The sequence below is a fragment of the Musa acuminata genome, chromosome BXJ2-7, assembly GCF_036884655.1.
Source record: "Musa acuminata AAA Group cultivar baxijiao chromosome BXJ2-7, Cavendish_Baxijiao_AAA, whole genome shotgun sequence".
NCBI lineage: Eukaryota > Viridiplantae > Streptophyta > Magnoliopsida > Zingiberales > Musaceae > Musa > Musa acuminata.
In genome coordinates this window covers 37,381,432-37,403,508 of record NC_088344.1, presented here as the reverse complement: position 1 = coordinate 37,403,508, position 22,077 = coordinate 37,381,432, and the positions used below count along the sequence as shown (strand labels likewise).

Here is a 22,077-nt window from a genome sequence, read left to right as displayed (position 1 = left end):
GCTTTCTCTTGAGTCGTTACATACATGAAGATCGGAGTCGAGAGAAGCTTCTTGAGTTGATCTCTCTAACACTTAAGTTAGTACTGAAGTCCACTTCTTTAACTCTGAGTCCCTCGTTTGGAGTTGAGGGTATGTTTTTATACAAGAGACGAAATGTCCCATAAAGATTTTGCAAGGGATGCATAATTGACTCGAGTTGCCCCTTGAACTCTCGGGAATATTCCTGTGAATAAACCTTAAGACAGACAGCTTGGTAAACTACTCAAGCTGCCTCTTAGACTTCTATCCACGCAGGCAAGCGAGTGTTGGGTCGTTTGAGCCTTTTCCCCCATGAGCCTTATGTGGTGTTTGCATGGCGGGCAATGGCTAGTTAATTATATATTTTCTATCATTTGACCCCCCCCCGAAAGGTGTGCTTCAGGACTCTTGCGTTCGAAGCATGTCGTTTAATTTTTTTAACACGGGATCATTCGGGATCTTATCTTGTGGGTTAAGTTTTTCCAAATTAGGTGTCTCGAGTATATTAGGCCTTGCCCCTCCGTCATGACAGATTTTACTTAGCGTAGGTCGGATTTTTCTGGACTCATGTGCCTTAGGTGTCATTTGGCCCAATCCTCCATTGTGGCAAGTTTCTCTTCACGCTAGTTGGGTCTTTCTGACTCATGCGTCTCAGGTGAATTTTGCCTTGTGCTTCCATGCTAGTGGAATTTGCTTGGTGCGAGCTAGATTTTTCTCAATTCATGCGCCTCGGTTGCCATTTAGCCTGACCCTCAGTTATAGCAGATTTCTTTTCATGTGGGTTGGGTCTTCTCGACTCATGCATGTTGGGTGCATTTCGCCTTACACCTTTACCATAGCAGATTTCGCTTGGCACGAGTTGGATTTTTTTTTACTCATGCGCCTCAGGCATCATTTGGAACGACCTTCTATCATAGCGGATTTCTCTTCATGCTGATCGGGTCTTTCTGACTCATGCGTCTCGAGCGCATTTCGCCTTGTGCATTCGTTGTAGTGGATTTTGCTCAGCGCGAGTCAGTTTTTTCTTGACTCATGCGCCTTAGGCGCCATTTGGCCCAACCTTTTACCATAGTAAAATTTTCTTCACGTAGGTTGAGTCTTCCCGACTCACGCATCTCGGGCGCATTTGTCGTTATGCCTATGCCATAGTGGATCTTCTAGTGTAGGTCAAGTCTTTCCAACTTATGCATCTTCTTCATAGTTGTCCCGAGGGAACACTTGATTCAATCATGGAGGGTGCCTCCATCATAAGAAGGGAGAGTCTTCTTTCCTCGATCAGCATCTATAGTGGGAAGAGAGAGAGAGAGAGAGAGAGAGATTTCCTTATATCTTCCTCAATTAGTGCCTCAGCAACATAAGAGAGAGAGAGAGAGAGAGAGAGAGAGAGAGAGAGATTTCTCCGTATCTTCCTTGATTGGCACCTCAACAACGGTGGAATGCCCCTTCGATATGGTCTCGAAGGGACACTTATGCCAATCGTGAGAGGAGAGAGGTCATCCCATGTTTATAAACCTCCTGTTTAGTGGGGCTCATTCCACTGCTCAAGCCCTAACATTTTGAAAGCTTTCTTCTCGGCTCTAGTTTTGAAAGGTCAGTCAATCCTTAGGTCGTATACCATTTGGTTTCTGCACCTTAGGTCGGGATGTAGCTCTCCTTTGGCACAAGTTCTTCCCAATCCACCGATCGCTAATCGGTTGAGGTCCAAACCTTGTCCTCCTATAGTTTAGGGTAAAAGGGGTCCTGGCCTCTCCCTCGTCTACGGGGTAACTTCTATATACCTCAAGTTTCTTTAGGATTTAGAGTCGATGAATAGTTCACATGATTGCAACTCAATGGTGAGCACTCCACTCTTGGAGCACTTGCAAGTCAAATCTTCTATCTCGACCGAGTTCGAGCTGCAGGCTCCTCGTCCTGGCCAGCGTCCATATGATCTGACACTTGGGTCTTTGTGTTTGTCCTACGACGCCCTCGAGGCAGGACTCTGCCTTCCTCTTCACTTAGTGATAGTGTCCTACCTTGAATGATGGGGCATATTATCTTAGATGGTGCCCAATTCCTAGTGCTATTTGGTAGTGTTCATCGGAGAGTGTAAGCGCACCAGTATCTCCCCGACCCATAAGCTTTTTATAGCTTACTTTCGATTGTGCAAAGGGAAAAACATGAACTACTTGACCTCGGGGGGCTTCAAAATCAGTGGTGCTCCCTCGAATAATAAGAGTTAGAAGGAGCATTTCTTTTTTGTAAGTCTAGGTTGGGATTAGGGGTTCAACTTTACCTAGTCGGCATGCTCTATTGATAATACTCATCCCCTACTGTCGGATGAAGAGGGGGCCCAGGTACTTCAACTAAGGGACATACTCTCTTCATCCAAGGCCACCTAGAAGATGGACGAGGACTGGCTAGTTGATGTGGGTCTCAATCTGGTTTCTTGAGATACGACCCAAACCCTTCACCACCTCCCTCTTTGATTTTCTACAGTTTCATGATATCAGCCCTCTTTGCAGATATGGACTTACATTCTATGAAAAAATAGGGGCATGACTCATCTTCAGGCACAACGACTACCTTAGTAGTCCTGACCTTTGTTCGTGAGGTGTTGCCTAAGTAGTTGAGTTCGGCTTGGCCCGACCATTATGCTAGCGTCGACCGACGGAAGAAGAAGTACAAGGTCATTGTGAAGAGGGGACCCCGTCCCTTGAGGGGGAGAGGGCTATAGGAGCCAACTGCATGTGGAAGTCTTATTTCAATAGCGTCGGAGGCTTCAAAGGGTCCCAAGAGTTCAAGGTCCCCCTCAGGACAAGGAGGGGAAAGGTCAAGGTTGATGATTAACTTGTGCAGGGGGAAATCCTAGCCTTTCGCGGCTTTGACAATAGCTGATCTGCCTGATCCGACCTCGGGTGCACCATTGTAGCCAAGTTGGGAGGGCTTGTAGGAGGCGCAGAAGGTGTGGGGCGATAGTGAAGCCTCATAGTAGTTTTATTGAGGATCTCTATGTCTGGGGGTGGTGAAACAGATTTATCTCTCCCCCTCGAAGGTGCTGCTCAACCGAGGCTATCACAATGAGGAGCTGGTAAGATGGGCCATAGTTGGCTTTCTCGAATGTTTTTTTTTTTTGTTTAACTTCTAATCGCTACTTTAGTGGCACCATTTCTATGTGACGACCTTGCTTGATCAGGTATGAGATGTTAATGTCGTTATTGACCAGTAGACTCAAGAAAATGATGACCTTCAAGCAGAGGTCGAGAAGTTAAAGAAGGTAAAAGTTGACCCTTCTGTCACTGCCATTGCTAAGGCGAATGCTCAGGGGGTCGAGTTGGGGTGGAAGTTGGAGGAAGCCGAGTGAGAGCTTGCTACCCTTACTAAATAGTTGGAGGTCTGGGGCAGTAACCAGGTTATGGAGGGTGAGCTATTGGGGCTTGTCTGAGAACTGGACTTGGTGAAGGCACACAACTCAAAACTTGAGGGAAAGGCTATTGTGATGAAGGAGCAAGCTCGAGAGTTGGGGGAGATGTCGGAGGCCGAGCTGGGTAAGGTGCTGAGGTATCGGGAGGAGTCGGTCATCGATTACAAGGCATATGTAGGATTAGAAAGGGGCTGGAGAGGTCATGGGTTGCCTTGTACAAGTTTGGATACATGGTCGCCTTAACCTGCTTTAAGGTGAGGAATCCCAAGTTGGAGCTTGAGGAGGATTTGTTCACCGACTACCTCGAGGACCAGAATGTCCAGATGGAAAGCAAGATGCCTTTTGATGATTACCTGACTCATCGCCTTGTTCGGATGCTTGATCCATTGCCTAATCGCTTTTGAAGTTGTGATGCTAGTTCCTGATTCTTTTTCTGTTTATATAGATCGGTATCTTATTTTGGTTGTAGAGATCCAATTTGTTTAATGTAATGCTTCTTGGAGTAATGAAGTAGCGCCTTCCCTTTGTTTAACATGTATTGCAAGTTTGAAGCATACCTTGACCGAACCCCGACGGGGACCTTAAGGATAAACTTCTTTAAGTTTGAGCTATGTCATGTTCTTAGTAATGCTACACCTTCTGTTGTCCTGAGGAGATATGTCCCATCTCGGATGACTTTGATAACTTAGTATGATCATTCCCAATTTGGTGTCAGCTTGCCTCGGGATCAAGTTAGGTCACTTATCTTGACCTTGCAAAGCACCAGGTCTCCCAACTAAATTCCCCAAGGGCGAATATCTCAATCGTAGAGCTTGGCCATCACCTTCTTATATCTCAGCATTGGTAGGTGTGCAACTACTCGGGTCTTATTAACTAGGTCGAGTCCGACTCGAAGTCTTGCCTCATAGGCTTTCTCATTGAAGTTTTCGACATGAGGGGTCAGGAAGACTATCTTGGGTGGCAAGACAGCCTCGATACTGAAGGCTATGCTGAATGGTGATTCTTCCAATCCGGTCTTAGGTGTCATTTGGGAAGCCCAAAGGATGCATAGCAACTCGTCCACCTAGGTACCCTTTAATCCAATGACTTGCTTTCTGAGACATTTGAGAATGACTCGGTTGGTGACCTCAACAAGACCATGGGTTTGAGGATAAGCCACCGAGTTGAATCTTAGCTGAATTTCATAAGACTGATAGAATTCTCTGAATTTCAAGTTGTTGAACTAATTCTTATTATTTGTGATGAGGGCCTTTAGGATCCCGATGCAAGTGATGATATTCTTTCATACAAATCCCTCAACTTGTTTCTCAGTTATTGATGCTAATGACTTGCCTTCTATGCCTTCTATCAACTTCGTGAAATAATCAACCCCCACGATAAGGAACCTTCGTTGGCCCGAAGCCGATGGGAAGGGCCCTACCTCATTTGGGTGAATCACCGCCCACAATCAATCGGGCTCAAGGGGACTACTAGTTGACGTGGTATCCAAGCAAATTCTTGACACATGTGGCACTTTTGGGCATAAGTAATCACATTTTTATGTAGTGTGGGCCAGTAGAACCCTTGCTAAAGTGCCTTGAAGGCGAGAGTTCGTTTACCAATGTGTTCTCTACAAATACCCTCTTGCACCCTAGTAAGCACCTTCTCAGCTTTTTGAAGAGTCAAGCATTTGAGGAGCGGTTGGCTGAAGGACCTACAATACATACGATCATTAATTAAGCAATATCATGTTTGGTGGTGTTTGACTCTTCAGGCCATTGCAATGTCAGTTGGGAGTGTCCCGTCTTTCTTTTAGTATGCGATCTCATCCATCCAGCTCGGTTCCTCCTTGACCATGGCCATGTTGAACTTCTCAATGGTTCGGGTTGATAGTGTCTTGACCAACAGCCAACCTTGTTCGAGAGTCTGAGTAGACGCCAATCAGGCAAGCACATCTGCTTGAGTATTTTCTTCGTGGGGAACTCAAAAACATATGGAGTTGGGAGAAGCTATGATCTAATCTTTGCACCTTAGTGAGGTACTTTGCCATGGTCACATCTCGGGTTTCATAGCTTCCCTCTACCCGGCTTATGACTAGTTGTGAGTCATTAAACATCGTTAGTTCTTGGACTTAGAGTTTCCAGGCAAGTTGGAGTCCCGAGAGAAGTGTCTCATATTAGGTTTCATTGTTAAAAATTTTGAACTCGAATTGGAGAGCTTGCTTATCCACCTATTGGTTCGGACCCTTTAAGGCAAGGCTGGCATCGCCCCTCTCCGAGATAGTTGAGTCGTCAACAAATAATGTCCACATCGTGGGGGTATGGTTGTCATCTTTAAGCAGGGGAGTTAGCTCCGAGATAAAATATGCCAAGGCCTAGGCTTTTATGGTGGTCATCGACACATATCGTATGTCAAACTCATTCAGCTCTATAGACCATTTTAGCAGCCGCCTCAAAACGTAAAATCGAGACATAGCTTGTCTGAGTGGTTAGACGGTAATGACCTGTATGACATGCACTTGAAAGCATGGGCAAAGCTTTCTCACCACGAGTACTAGTGTAAATGCTAGTTGCTTTATAGGTGGGTATCGCTCCCCGGGTCCACTCAGGATATGGCTAACGTAATAAATAAGCTTTTGAATTCTTGCGTCGTCTAGGACTAGCACGAAGCTGACAACCAGGTCGATGACAACGAGGTGGAGATTGAGAATTTCTTCCAAGGTGGAGGAGAGCTATGATAGTTGGGCAAGGTCGCGCTTTAGTCTTTCGAAAGCCTCATGGCACTCCTAGGTCCACAAGAAACCCTTCGGGTCCTTTAGGACTCGAAAGAAGGGTAGGAACCAACTCAGTGCTGCTATTTGCCCCATTAGCTGTTGGACTTCTTTGATTGACCGAGGTAGGCATATCTCCAATATAGCTCGTACCTTTTCGAGATTTGCATCTATCCCCTCTAGTGCATGATGAACTTAAGGACCTTTCCCAAGCTAACTCCGAAAGCGCACTTGGTCAGGTTACGACGCATGTTGTACCTCTTTAAGATTTGAAAAGTTTTAGCCAAGTTTGACAAATATGAATCGGTCATTCTACTCTTAATTATCATATCGTCTACGTATACTTCAACATTCCTCTCGATCTGATGCTTGAACATTTTATTTATCATCCTTTGGTACGTTGCCCTTACGTTCAACCCAAACGACATGACTTTGGTACTTTATAATTAGATCTCTTTAGCATCCCGATTCCTAGATTTAAAAAATATATATTAGAATTTCTATAGTTATGAAAATAAAACATCTAATTTTATTTACTCTAATGTCATCGATTTTTTATGATGGCGGACGACGATGTCGTTGGGAGTTATGGGTGGCTATTGTGGATGAAGAGGAAAAAACAACGACGAGAGGCGAGACAGAAGGAGAGAAAGAAGAGAATGACACATATGTCGATGCTCTATGTTGGCGTTGCTCGACAACTACGTCAACACTAATGCAGATGCAAAGCAACGGAAGAGCCTCTTGGCATTTGCATCGACACTTGCACAAATCTAGATTAACACGTCCTTCCCTGCATCATTATTAATGCCAACACAATTATTAATGCCAACACAGATGTAAAGTAACGTTGCTTAGTATCTACGTCGACATCAATGTAGATGCTGAGCGATGCTCTACATATGCATTAGCGTCAACACAATTGTTGAGTGACATTAATACAAATGCAAAGCGTCAATATCTACGTCATCCACTTCCTCCTCTTCCTTTGTCTCACCTCTTACCGTCGCTCTCTCTCTCTCTCTCTTTATCCACAACAACCACCCATGACCCCCACCAACGTCATCGTTCACCACCACTAAAAACATAATTATGACATTAAAATTATTTTTTTATCTATTTTTATATTTTCGTTGATAAAATCAATGACATTAAAGTAAATAAAATTATATATTTTATTTTCATAACTATAAGAATTTCAATATAAATTTTTTAAACCCAACCATCTGAATGTTCAAAATGTCTAACTACCTAGTATAATCTATAATTAACTCTTGAATTTATGTGATTTATGTGAAATCACATTACACCAAACTCCGAAACATAAAGAAACACCACAATATTCATCTAACCTCCCCTCCCCAAAAGAAAAGAATAAGACGGAACAGAACAACATATCTCATCTTCAATGGCGTCAACGTTTTAAATTTCATTTTTTTACCCTCCTGGTGTGATCTTTAAATGAAATCGCAAACATCCTTCGGCTGGCCACCAGATTGTTTCTTCTTTGATTTCTAATTCTTCAGCTTCCAGAAATTTCTGCAAAAATATCATAATCGATAAAGAAGAGTGATGCTATGTACAGAATGACCACAATGACTATAAAGAACAATACCTTGTGAATACAAGTGCGTGCCAAAGCTGTAGTACTGGATGCTCATGGAAGGCAGCCGCCGTAGTCGAAATCAGATAAAGCTCTGTGGGGACACCACGACCCAGGTCACAATCATGGCTGTTTCTATCTTCTAGGAGACGCTATAAACATTCCTCTGGAAGTAATTCCATCTTGTTCTACAGTACGTTTTCCTCCCGCTTCTCCAAGTCTACTTCCCCAAAAAGTCCTTTGAACAACAGAACTAATAAATAATGCATGGTAAGTTATGAATATAAAACATGACAAAGTTGCTTATGCTCAAAGTGAATTTTAGATCAAAGACGTCAGAATAGATATTTCATTCACATAGCCAAAAGAATAAAAATGAGGAAAAGAAACTTGTATTTTATGATTGAATTGTTCATAAAAGCTATGGTTCTTCATAATTATATAAAGTAAACAAAAGACCAAGGGAAGCATTGAAAATAGAGAAAATTCTATCCAGTTGCCTACATCAGCAGCCTGCAGTTTAACTTTCTTGCTCTCTTCATAAGTCAAGCCGCTTAAAATGATGTTCCTGAAATCATACAGCATTATAAATGATGCTACAGAGCTAATGGCTGAAAAATGTTAGAACACTGACCAGCTCTAGGATGCAGCATTTCAATGAAGTTTTCCAATCTTCATTGCTCATTTCTCGAATAAACACTACCAGGGACCTTGACGAACAGAGGGTCTTCTTCAGCAACCTGTTTATCTCCACCTTCCTAAAATAATCATTAAAACAAAAGTTTAAACAAATCTGGAAATTAGATGACATAATGTTGATCAAACATAGTTGATAATTAAAAGGAAAAGAAATTACACTTGACATGGAAATATGAATATTGTAAAAATGAACATATTGACCCTGAACAGGCTAGAACAAGATCTTAGTGCATTATTGTTGATCAAGAAAAAAATAGTGACATTTATATTGATAGCTATAAACTGTACAATTTAATTAGGACTAAAGTAGATACATATAAGTTCATTACTTGATGGTGGGACTTAGCTTAGTAGCAGCATGCAGTTAGTAGTTCATTCTAAGTCCCACCATCAAGTTCATTACTTTCTGATAAAAATACCTGTCTATTGCAACAGAAACAAAAATTGGAAGTCCACTCTAGAAGTATATTCCTACTTCCAGTGCGATGTTTGATTTTCTGTAATACAGTCCCTATTTCTAACATTTCTCAATATTTAGCTTATGCAAAATGGAAGCAGAATTTACATAAAAATTCATAGGCTCTCGATTAATCCGGCTGTTAACAAAATGAAAAAAAAAAATAAATAAATAAATTTCCAGATCAGATTCAATAATCTAATACTAACATCAGCAGTAGAGTTAAAAGGTTTAATATTTTCCAGTTCCTTCATGGCTATTTTTAGTTGCTTTTTGGCCTGCATCCTTTCTAAGCGTCGTTCATCTTGTTGAGCCATGGTGACCTCCGAATGACAGGCCACACACAAGGTTCTCATATTTTCTAGGCTACATTCACCTGTCATTTACAAACACTTAAAAGATTAGCTTTCTGAAACAATCACAGGAGGAGCAAATAAAAATGGTTTAATTAGTATTCTACCTCCTCCCTTGTATACCGGAATTATGTGGTCTGCATGCCAGGCATTCCCCTCAGTTGGTTCATGGACAAGCTTATCAAGCCTGAAGTGGTACACACAACATGTTCCAGAAGTCAGACCATATGCCCAAAAAGACCCAAATCGAACAACTAGTAGGAAAGCTTGTAAAGGTGCATGTCAATCACTCCAGAATCTTCTTCATATTTTGTTTGTTCCTCACTCCTAGCCAAGATCCATTCTTATAGTGCTTTAACTTTATAAATTTCTTTTTGTTTAGTAACTAAGAAACTAGACAAAAATATCCCAAGCAAACAAAATGACACAACAAACCTATAGTCCCAACTTCCAACTATTTGGGATTGGATACACCAATGATTCACATCATTTAGCTCTACCTAAGGTGACTCCTAAGGAGGAGTTGGATTATTCATCCATTACCATAATGTGCCATTGTTTGTGCAGGGTTGATAACTACTATGTTGGTTTCAGTACACTAAACCACGGTTCTTTTTGAAGGAACTCAGAGTGCAAACAGGACATTGACTTCTATCATTCTGGAGACTGACTCAAGAGTTGCTAGCTAGAGTCCTGAATTGTCACATGCAGCTCACATGGAGGACCAAGTCAATTGTGCAGACCATTTTGAATTTTTCGAGAACTACGAGAGGGTGCAAATCAGATATATTTAAAGACAAGCTAACCAACCAGCTGATTTTTAGGTTAACTAGCCTGGCCTAGTAGCCAGTTGGTTTTTTTAATTTTAGGAACCAATGAAATTTACAGATACTTATGCTAAGATATGTAAAGATGACTTATCTGGACACTATTTTGTTAAACCAATTTAGATTTTGAAGCAATATTGTTCGCAAAATAAATTCCTGCACTCAATCTAGATAATACAGTCTACATCATGATTCATTTTACATGAATATCATGATTCATGTCCATGTTCACTAATAAAGTCCAGAGAGAAGAACCATTTGCAACCAAATGTAGCTATAGCCTAATAAGAGAATCAATGAAATTCCTCAATCGTGTTCAGTGGACAAGGTCAAAGACTATAGGCATAGGAATTAATTTATTAATCAAAGCCAAGTACCAGACAGTAATTCCATCCAGGTAGTATGAAGCAAGCTGAAGGTCGAGTGGAATAGGTGCTTGATTAGTCCACAAAACATAACAAACATACAGAACAGGAGAATTAGGATTGTCATTACCTTCCAGTAACATTTAGACATAGCAAAGTTGCATAAAAAATAGGATATATTATGAAGGACCAACTCTATTTATAGCATTGACACTAGAAACATCAAAAGTAATTGACAAAAACAAATAAATCCAGGAATCATGGCGCATCTCGACCTAGCAACTTCAGCTACAAGTTCTCGAGTTAGATGGATTGTAGTCCAGTTATAACTTCTTTAGATGGATCATACACTGTTAAAAAAGTAAAAAACAAACAGCTAACATCACAAAAGGAGTGAAACTTGTTTTACACAGGATCACTTACAACTTCTTCTTTTGTGCCAACTTTGGAGCAACTTTTTCAATGTATTCCTTCCGCCAAGATTTGGATAAAGGTCTTATACATTTGACTAGTTCGTGACAATCCAGCTTGCAATGTGTACATACACCATTTTCTATTTGGAAAAGTGCCTGATGTACCACCAATTTCAGATAATTGCACGTCATATGTTTATATGTGGCATAAGAAAAACAATTTTGAAAGCCCTAACTTATGCATAGTTCTAGCTAACTGTAGTCACTGACCTCCCGAAGGGCGCTTCGACTAGTTCTTATCCGGTATTCTTGAAAGCAACTCAGGTTACAAAATAGATCTTCAAAGTATTCGGGTGCTTTTGCAAGCTTTCCACTGGATACAAGTAGCCTTTGATCACCAGATGATAGCAGTGCAAATTCAACTAAATTCATAGCTAACATAACTTACTTGCAAGGGTCTTGGCAAAGTTTACAAAGAGGTACATCTTCTGTGGTCCAGGCCTGCTTGTACTCTCTTTCCTTTGCAGCACCATGATGTAGAGTAATCTTCTTCCAGAATGAATTTTCTGGTAAAGGACTGCTAATATCACTTAAAGGGGTAACCCGTCTATTACTTCCACCTCTCAGCAATCCCTGCAACAATTTTTTCCAAACATCTAACGCAAGTAATAATACTGACAAATTCAGATATTTTATTAGCGGAACATGAATCAAGGCCTATTCCATAACATAATTTACCATAGTGGTGAACCATATCCTATTAACATAGTCAATACTAACATTATCAAACTCAAGCTCAGGATGTGCAAGAGACATTTATTGATTAAAGATGAACAGCAGTGAGCAAATGATCTGTAACCATCTGAAGCATGTTAAAGGTCTAGTCCACGCTGGTCATGTGGTTTGGTGCATGGCTGAAAGGCGCACCAGTGCTGTAGGCCTGGAGTGATGCGAGCATGTACAAAGGATAAACCAATCCAAGACATTCACCACATATCATGCTAATACATTATCATCACACTCCCATTATGCAAAAGTTTAAAACATCAGTATGCTGTCATTTCATGTTGATATCAGACATCTGACATCTCTACCTGCTTTCCCAGTGATCCAACTATGTTCCTCTAATAAATAAGAAAAGAAATTGTCCTTTAAAAGAGTTTGGGAGTTACTCTAGTATGTCCAGGTAAAATATAATTTTCAGGAAACTTCTAAACAAACAACACCATAATAAAAAAGGCAGAGCATATGCATTTTCTTAAAAATGGTGAAAGTTAAGCTACATACTCCACGAACATGGTTGATGCTATCTTTCAAATAGCAAAGCTCAGCAATAAGAGGAAGTTGTAGAGGCTTTCCAAGAAGTTTATTCCGCTCAATAGGCCTTAAACCATTCCATTCTTCAAAAAATTTCTTGATAACATTCCAGTAAGCAGGATTTGTCTTCAGGGTTTCTGGACTTGCTTCCTTAAATGTATTACCAGCAGAAACTAAGATTGACTTTAATTCCTCTGGACGAAAATTTTCAAAAATTGGTCTAGGTCTTTCATCCGTTCCCAGAATGCAAATGTACAAGTGAACCCGCCCTGTATATTGGCTCACCTAACAAATATCATTAAAAAAAGAAGAATATGATTTAACTGATTACTGGTTGAATTACTGAAAACAAGAGTAACAAAAATATGAGTTTTAACAATTACAATAAACAGAAATAGTAGTTCAGTATACTGATTAGACTATCAAGATCTGCTTGTGCCTATCCCACCAGCAAATTGTCCCATTGCCAAATTGCCAAATAGCTCTCTACTAAATGAGAAAAATGGAAGTTTCTTGGCTAAACTACAGAAATGTAATTATAACCATAAAGTTCGCCAAAAAAAGAGAGCTCAATGCATGATTACCTACCAAAATTTGTAAAAAGGCTTGGTATTTCAGATCAACGACATCTGCATATTAAAAATGAAAAATATAATAATTGCATCCATAGAACATATTAAAAAAATCACTGTGAAGCCGCAATGCATAAACATTGCCAAATATGCATCATGCCTATGTATATCAACATCGATCTGATACTTGCAAGACCTATCATATACTTCAAATCAACATAGAAGTGCATCCTCACACATATTTCTAAGGATATTGCTTTTACAGAATTAAACGACATCAATGTTAATCAACCCCAAATAGTTGTGATTTATAGCTTTGTTGTTGTTATATATAATATAGATGAAATATAGATGAAAGATACAAATTAACTATAAGGCTTCTAGACATGTTGAATAATGGCAATACATATAGCCTGGAATCTTAGATTACTGGGAATGTCAATATGTTCTCACTATTCTGTACAAGCATACCATACATTGTTCATTGTTCACTATTCTGCACAACAGTACAGGCATACGATGTTAAGATACCGTAAATCCCTTTTCTGCTGGCCTTAAAGATATTGGTTTTCAAGGACCCTGCTTTCCCTGCAGCAACAACAGGTATGGGAGTACCAGAACTTTAGCAGGACTTGACCATGCTTTGATGAACGCTTACTGGCTTTCTGTTTTTCCAAACTCTTGTTAAACACCTACCCTGTGTTACATCTGATAATTCGCCATTCTTGTAGATGTCAATCCTCTTGGGAGGTCTGTCAGTATGATGAGGTCTCCCAGATTGTTGAGAATGCATAGAATGATTCTTCAACTACCCTAATACTTGGGGCTCCATCGACTTGAAGCCTCCCCACCTCTCTCATTCCCTATCCAAATGGTGAAAAGTTAATGGGGCAAACTTGACTACAAAATAAAACAAACCTTTAGAGGAAATCACTTCTTCAGAATCCAAGGACACCCAACTGTATCTTTCTGACTTGGACAAAATCAAATTACAATCCCTCAACAACAAGCTCATCGCCTCAAACAGACATAATCATCTTTACTGATGGAATAAGGCTTAAAACTCAAATGGGTCGAAGATGGCGATAGAAACAGTAAGTTTTTTCACCAGCTTTCCTCCTTTAGGAGAAGAAAGAATGTCATTCGCTTTCTGGTTCTTGAGTATGGTCAGACTATCTATGATAATCATTGTATTGTCAACCAGTTTGCCTCTCATACCTTAGCCTCTGGACTCAAAACAAGAAAGCTACCAAGGATGTTTAAACCAAATGCTCTGCCCTTCCTCATTTATTCCCCTCTGATCAATTGGACTTAAACCAACCTTTCACTCTACTTGAAATCCATAATGCTCTCTTGGACATGGACCTTGGAAAAAATCATGTCCTGATGGCATTACTGTTGAATTATATAGATTCTTACGGGACAAGATCAAACATCAAATATATGATGCTGTTCTAACATTCATGAAAATTTTTGTCTACCAAAGGAATGGGGCAGGAGCTTCCTCATTTTTATCCTAAGAAAAATAACCCCTTCACTATTGAAGATTTCTGTCCAACCTCTCTCTGCAATGTCCTTTACAATCTCCTTACTATAGTTCTCTCCAACCATATCAAAAGTAAACTCAACTTCCTCATAGCTCATGAGCAATTCACTTTTGTGAAAGGTAGAAATATCCAATAACATATTCATCGCTAATGAGCTTGCTCATACAATGGCTAAGTCCACTAGCAAAAACCCTCTCGTTCTTATAAAGTTCGACCTCCCAAAAACTTTTCATTCTATCTCATGGACTACCATCAACAAAACCCTAAGGAAAATAAACTTCTCCACAAAATATACTGACTAGATTAACTCATGCATCTCCTCCCCCAGTTTGCATGTCTCATTGATGGTATCCTCTCTCACTGGTTCCCTAGCAAAAAAGGTATTAAGCAAGGTGATCCTATTTCTCCGTATCTCTTCATCATCATAATCCAAATTTTATCCTCTGTTTTTTAAGATTTTGTGGCATCCAAAGAGCTGACCCCTTCCTCATTGCAATTTGTGCTACTCACACCTCCTGCAATCTTCTCTAAGCTCTGGATCTGTTTTCCTCTTTCACTAGCCTCAAAATCAATGTCTCCAAGTCTGAAATCCTTTTCCCCAAAAAATGCTATCCTAATATCAAACATGTCAGCTTGACACTATACCGGGTGGCACAGGGCTGGATGGGGCTTTCGGATAACAGGGAAGGTGTTGCCCCTCGCTTCGCTTGCTGTCGGCCGCTCACCCATGTGGCCAAAAATGGCCAGTTTTGGCCTGTTTTTGGGCCGTTTTCACGTGCTGCGACGACCGCAGCGAGCGGCGCTAAACGTCAACCATCTCAGCATCCTGGAACCCCCCGGGTGGCACAGGGCTGGATAGGGATTTTGGCCTCCGCCGTGCTAATCAACTTTGTCATCAACTCTATCCTCATTCATTCCCTCATGAATATGAACGTATTCGACAAAGTGCTTAAAAGAGTAGTTCGTATATCTAGGAGGTTTTTTGGAATAGATCCATGGATAAAAACAAGCTTAATTTAATAAGCTGGGAAAGAGCCACTTCTCCTGAAGTCCTTGGAGGTTTGGGCCCAAGAGACCACTTGACAGTCAAAAGAACCATTTCTGCTAAAAGGATTTTGCCTCATCAACAAAGCTGATTTTCTTTGGGTCCACATTCTTAGGGCTAAATATGGTGATTTAAAACCTTGAAGCCCTATCTGTCACTCAAACTGCTCTTGGTCTATGAAGAACCTTTCCTCCTTGCTTGGGTTTCCCTAAAAGGGGTTGGTACAGGCACCAACATCAACATATTACATGACTCCTAAATTGACAACTTACCAGTCTCTATCTGGCCTACTTTTATGAATATTAATGAGATGAACAACCTTTTTGTGGAACAGGCTTCCTACTTATGATCTTGCCTTCCATTATTCTTTATTGCCAAAGAGATCCTTGCCCTGTTTCTAAATTGGATTCTGATTCTCCAAATCATATCTTCTTCTATTGCGGGGTTGCTCAGGAACTTTGAGACCTAATCACTGCTAAACTTGACTATAACTTCAAGTCATTTGAGGAAATGGGGCAACACTCTGTGAGGGTCAAGAGCAGTGTAAAGACACTGCTTGACAAATGCTACGTATTATGTCACCCCCTTTGGTGCCTTTGGCTCGACAGAAATGACTCTATATCACAACCACTAGGCCAGGTCCTTCTCCATTCATTAGGTGTAAAGTGGTATCTACCACTAATGACTATATTGCAACCTAAAACCATTCTGAGGGACTACCCCACACACATGGCTCTCCTAGCATTTGTTCTCCCCCAAATTTCTCCTCCTATAATTGCATCATGAACTATGATGGTTCTTTTCACTTGGATGCTAGTGATGCAGGGATTTCGTTAGCTAATTGAACAATCAGGATCATTTCGTGGCTGTCCGATGTGCCTTCATTGAGCTTCAGAATAGTTCTCATGCTGAATGCCATGCTATGTACAAAGGAATACTTTGTGCTTCTTGGCTAGGATTATGACAGATTTGGGTCAAATTTGACGTTGTTGTTCTGAACAGATCCTCCAATGCTCCTTGGCACCTTAAGGCAATCATCAAACATATTTTGCATCTTGAATGCCTTGTACAAGTGGTTCAATTCAGCTATGTAAGCAGGACTGAGAACTACATTGCACATCAGTTAGCCTTTTTGGTCAGGTTTGAAAGCTTTGTCAAAACAAGGGGGAGGAGTTTAACACCTTGATCACTTGCAACAATGTAATCAAACTTTAGTCTACTAATCGAAAGGTTACCTTAAAAAAAATCCAAACATGAAGTATTATTACCTCAAACCGAAGCCACTCTGCTTGAGTATTGTAATGCTCGTCAACTATTACTGGCTCGGGTACTACAACCTCAACATCATTTGACATTCCAGAGAGTAGCTTCTCCTGTGAATTAGAGGAGGCACAATTTATTTATCACTATAAGAATTCAAGCAGTTGAATTGCTTAAATTAAAGTTATCAAATACACACCTCAAAGGCACTATTCTCCAACAAATCAAACTGTGTGTCATTGTATGATTTTATTGTTTTGCAGATAGAATCGGTGTTAGACTGTTCTGCATGTTCTCCATGGCCATCGATATTTTGATTTTCATGTATCAAAGAATGCTCCTCGCCATTCATATCGTGATCCTTGGTAGTCTAAAGAAAGAGATTTGAGAACTTAAAAACCAAATAATAATTCATGATAACCAAGGAAATTCAGAAACGAGATAAATAATATGAAAAAATAAAAAACCATCTAAAAACAGATGCACATTCATACCTGATTATGTTGAACACTGCTTTCATTGCCTTGAGCTGTTATGTTGTACATTTCAATAGCTTGCATAGTCTGCTTGACTGTGCCAGTGTCAGATTTATCAACTTCTTTTCTGTGAATAACAAATCCATAGTATGCTATGTCTAGTCCTCCTTAATTATATTCCCACATTTTGAAGAGAACAGTACCTGAACTTCTACTCAGGTCAACTGTGGAAATGCCCATAGAAGAATCGCTCAGAGAATTATCATTATATTTCAGGTGAAGAACTGAGCCCACCTGTCAATTCAGTTAAATTAAGGAGAGAGAGAGCCATGGAGTTCAATTAAAGATAAACGTGATACTAGATTCATCTCAATATTAAACACTTATCAGAAGAAGTTGACAGATGACCTCTATCTGTTTTATGGCATACTTTTTCCCATTAGTCATGGATGAACAACAAAAGAAACTCTTATTTAAGTGCAGCCACCGTGATTCATCAGATGTACCCTGATGCATGTTAAACTTATCAGTTAATAAATACCATTTGAGGAAATAAAACAAATACATTCATGTGAACATGTTGAGAAGTATGCTTGCACATTCTGAAAGAAGATACCTTTGCACAAAAAATGTAAATGTTGACCGCATTATTTTGCCCTTGCCTATGAGCTCTATCTTCAGCCTATAAGACATTGTAAGTGTATAGTTTATGATGATAAAGTCTGATATAAATTTTCTTAATACACCCTATGTAAGTTTCTGATAGACAAGGATTTTCCTTCTCTTCCCTCCTACATAAAAGTTATTAGTTTTCTCTATACCTGGTCAGCAGAGCCTTGTGATGGCAGTAAAATAAGGAAGTTATTTATACAGAATAGAAAAACAAAATAATAAAAATACAAATTTCTCCCCAGCACAACATAAATTCCAAGTCAGATATTCTTTTTACATAATGTTACTAATGTAAGCTGAAAAGACTAGCCTGAATCATTTCTGCTGAAGTCTCTGGCAGCTCTAAGAAGATGACATTCTGCGCCGATGAAAAGTCTAGCCCACAGCTTCCGACAGTTATTCCAATTATTGCAATCATCACCTAGTATGGGTGCAAGTAACAATAAACATCTAATTGTTACAAAAAAAAAGAAATTATCATAATAGTTTTATAAGAAAAAGAAACTAAGAAGCATTCCTCCAAATACATCTATATATGGTAATGAATTCCAAAGAAATCATCATCACTGAACTAATAAAGTTTCATCTTTGCCAATATTGGTGACAAATAAGCTGCAAAATAAATCTCTGTCAAGAAACAAAATGATTTAACAATAACATTCCTCTCTCTACCAAGTGTCTTGCCATCAAGGTGAACAAATATTTTTTACCCTTGCCACATATAAATACCTAAAAGATTCAGCTAGGAAGAATAAAGTTACCTCTGTTGAGAAACGAAAAGCTTCAACAGCATGTTTCCTCTCTCTACCAAGTACATTGCCATCAAGTCGAACGAATTTAATCCCTTTCTCACATATAAATGCCTAAAAGATACAGGTATAAAGAATAAAGGTAAAAAGCACATAATTCTACATCAAGCTTCATGTTTAAAATTTGTTAGAGGCTTCCACAAAGGGAAAAAAAAAAAGAACATAACATGAACAACACTTTAAAGCTGGGAACAAGAACCATGATATCATGATCACACCCTTACAATTGGGCTATCATCAAGTTTGAGAAGATCAATGTCAAATAAAAAGCCAAGGGAGATACATAGTTTCTATTGTTGGAAACTGAAGATTTGACAATTCCAGTCAAGAACTGTTATTTATGTCTTATACATTACCCTGAGTTGCAAGGTTGCTGTTATAACAATTAACAATAATACAAGGATGAGTGTCTTATTTATGCAGTCTTTAGTGGCATACTCCATGCTTCTTCAAAATGAATAAAAAAATCAAAAGGTCTGTTGTCTTTTTTCACAATATGAACCCTAGCCATTTTACTCATAAAGGAAAAAAATCATAAGGTTGTAGATTGTCTATTTCAAAATGATTTTTTTAAAGAAAAATCACTTTCAGTGACTATGTTCAGAAACTAAGACAAGCACTGAAAAGCATATATCATATGACACACACACACACACAAACAAAAGAATACATTTGAGTACAAGCACACTGCGACGGAGATTCACTTAACTTCTAAGTAAAGAAGGCAGTGATTTTTATGAACCAAACACCGCTCACGTTAATTTTTTTCTTAGTAAATTATCGCCAATGAAATATTGATACTTCAAATAGCCAATCAAATATCGATACTTCAAATATTGTTGTAACCATACTGGATATGTGTTGGACATGAAATTGACAGAATACAATTTGACACATGCCAGAAAGTTCCTTGAAGTATCTACAAGAATGGTTGTTCCGTTTCTTATAATTCTCACATATTATGATCTCTGTGATATTTATCAGAAAAAATTACAATACTATACAGAAAAAACACATCTATCAATTGCCTGTAATGCCAGTGTATCCATATTTCCGTATGCTGTGTCTGTGTCTGTTCTTCATAGTTATTAATAATTTCTTCAAATATTCAATTTTTTCATATAGAACAATATCAATAATAATAAATGCTAAAAAGTACATGTCTCACCTGTATTCCATCTAGAACCTTTAAATGATGAGCAAATATTATTGTTTTCTGAGAACAAAGTCCCATCTCTACACTATCTACATCCTCTGATTCTCTAAATATGAAATGATTGGAGAACCACTCACGAAATCCAGATAATTTTGCGATGCCAATTTCTTGATGGGAAAGATGCTTTTGAGATTTCTTGCACTCAGTGCCTGAAAAAAGACAGAGAAATGAAATAACTGAAACACATCAACATGTCACCAACTCAGTGAAACTAAAGAATAGTTATGATCACTTGAAATCAACAAAACAGAAGATAAGCATACTAATGGCTAATTAGAGTCATCAATAGTAACGTAACATCTGAACCAACAACGATCACATGGATAATAAATTTCGCATACATGATGACTGCTACTAAGTGAAATAAAAATAACTCAAGCAACAAGCTAGCTGGTGCTTCATGCAGACAGATGCATGTAAAACAGCAGATAGGAAACAAAAACAAAGAAATCCATGTACTCAAGAAAAATTTCACCTGGACAGGCATCATATTTCTCCAGTTTCTGATCTCCATCATATTTATCTTGGTCAGAAAAACAATCTACAAAAGATTCCTTTCTGGATTCTCCATCCATGACCATTGTGCCACTTGTAGAACATGATGATGTTGCTAGAAGAATATCAGCTGCCTTCAGCACCACCCATACAATTTGGCGACGCTTGGGTGGTAGTTGTGTTAATACATGTTCCTTCAAACGCCTTACCTATAACATGAACAGAAAGAGTTGTCAGTAAAACAACATTCAAATTGTTATTGAAGTAAGAAATGTAAAATGAAAGAAAAAAGGAGCAATTGATCCTCCAGTCGATGGGCCATGACAAATCATCAAATGAACTAAAGGAAGCATGGTCAAAGGCAGGTTATCTTAATTAGATCATAAATTTGGTTACAGATAATCTGCAGGACTCTATTAAAGCACATTATCATTAATCATTCTGGAGTATGCCAACCAGAATTTAGAGCCAATCCCTATCCTAGAAAACTCAATCTGTGCAACCAGATTTTACAGCCAAACCCTAACCTAGAAAACTCAATTTGAGCTTCACACAGAAAAGCTTAATTAATAAGCCATAGTCAATTCACAATAAAAGACCAGATGGATCACCAGATTCAACCTGAGATCAACTCATACCAACCTATCTAGATGGATACCAGCCAATCTAATTCAATCTGGTAAAATACACAATTCATTTCGGTTCAATTTAATCACATAGTTCAAGAGAAGTTACAATCAGTAGTCCAAAACCCAAATCTATTCAACAGCAACTGAGCAAAAACATACTTGATTTTCACACATTTCATGTAATTTTACTTTGATCCAACAAGAATCCACATTTTGATCAAGTTTGGGACTTGCAAGTAATCCAATAGATCCAATCTAATTATAAACCCTGTGTATACAATTAATCGAATGCTGATTCAGGTTTGTACAATCATAATTTAACATAAACTTACTTATTCTGCCATCAATCATCAAACTTCAAATCAGCTATATTTTAACAAGGTTTGATCAACTCGAAGTTATTCAATAGAGTATTTGAACAATTATATTTTCATTAAAGTTTTTGTTGGCTACCAAAGAGATTTATGGCACCGGCTAAATTTGTTAGTTCTCAATTTGTCTTTATTTTCTCTCTATTCTCTTTTTTTTTCCGGACTGAAATCTCATCCAACAGTTTGAGCTAACTGATCATGTCTATCTAATATGACCCATCACCATCTTCGTGGTGACCTAATATTGGTCCCAATATATGGAACATGCTCAGCAATATAACCTAAAACAGAATCTACAATGAACATCAAGTTTTAAAAAGTTCTCCACTGTAAGTCCACCAACATCTTTAACATTAAAAGTAGAAAATCGGTTGCCATGTTTGAAAATACTTTGAGAAACCAACTCACTAGATACATGCTACAAATGGAAACACTTTGAAGTGAACTACAAGCTGCACAAAGTCCATGTTTGTTTTCTTTTAATGTTTGTGCTAAGACTTTGTTTCTAATCCTTAAAAATCTCAAGCAAGATATAATGTTAGATACATCATTTCTTTCCCTAAAAAGAAGAGACATACCAAGAGGTGTAGCTGCAGGGGGAGGTGGGCAGTGCTTAGCCGCAAGTCAGCAAGCCTACAATGTGACCATGTGGCTTTCCGAGACCAGATTGCCTGGGTCTGCTCATATACCCTAAATTGATGGGTCAACAACCAAAAATCAGAAAAAAGAAAACAAACCCCAAAATCAGACTAGATTGCCTGAAAAGGGGTGGTCCATGTCC

The 22,077-nt window shown here is 39.0% G+C and overlaps 1 protein-coding gene across 2 annotated transcripts in view; it reads right to left on the bottom strand.

Annotated features, from left to right (window-relative positions):
- Positions 1-7,321: 7,321 nt before the first annotated feature.
- Positions 7,322-22,077, bottom strand: part of LOC103992914 (uncharacterized) — a 29,238-nt gene continuing 14,482 nt past the window's right edge. The window contains exons 9-28 of one of the 2 annotated variants that reach the window (XM_065118822.1): positions 20,277-20,505; positions 19,754-19,950; positions 18,538-18,639; positions 18,087-18,197; positions 17,721-17,786; positions 17,513-17,611; positions 17,308-17,398; positions 17,123-17,199; positions 16,828-16,998; positions 16,637-16,741; positions 12,175-12,489; positions 11,336-11,520; positions 11,158-11,275; positions 10,898-11,043; positions 9,390-9,469; positions 9,139-9,305; positions 8,408-8,531; positions 8,278-8,341; positions 7,786-8,026; positions 7,322-7,709 (exon numbers count right to left, since the gene is read on the bottom strand). In XM_065118822.1, the coding sequence (XP_064974894.1) occupies positions 8,448-8,531; positions 9,139-9,305; positions 9,390-9,469; positions 10,898-11,043; positions 11,158-11,275; positions 11,336-11,520; positions 12,175-12,489; positions 16,637-16,741; positions 16,828-16,998; positions 17,123-17,199; positions 17,308-17,398; positions 17,513-17,611; positions 17,721-17,786; positions 18,087-18,197; positions 18,538-18,639; positions 19,754-19,950; positions 20,277-20,505 (2,343 nt within the window). In that variant the 3' untranslated portion in view covers positions 7,322-7,709; positions 7,786-8,026; positions 8,278-8,341; positions 8,408-8,447. The remainder of the gene's footprint in view (positions 7,710-7,785; positions 8,027-8,277; positions 8,342-8,407; positions 8,532-9,138; positions 9,306-9,389; positions 9,470-10,897; positions 11,044-11,157; positions 11,276-11,335; positions 11,521-12,174; positions 12,490-16,636; positions 16,742-16,827; positions 16,999-17,122; positions 17,200-17,307; positions 17,399-17,512; positions 17,612-17,720; positions 17,787-18,086; positions 18,198-18,537; positions 18,640-19,753; positions 19,951-20,276; positions 20,506-22,077) is intronic. The other variant, XM_065118823.1, reaches the window with a different exon arrangement.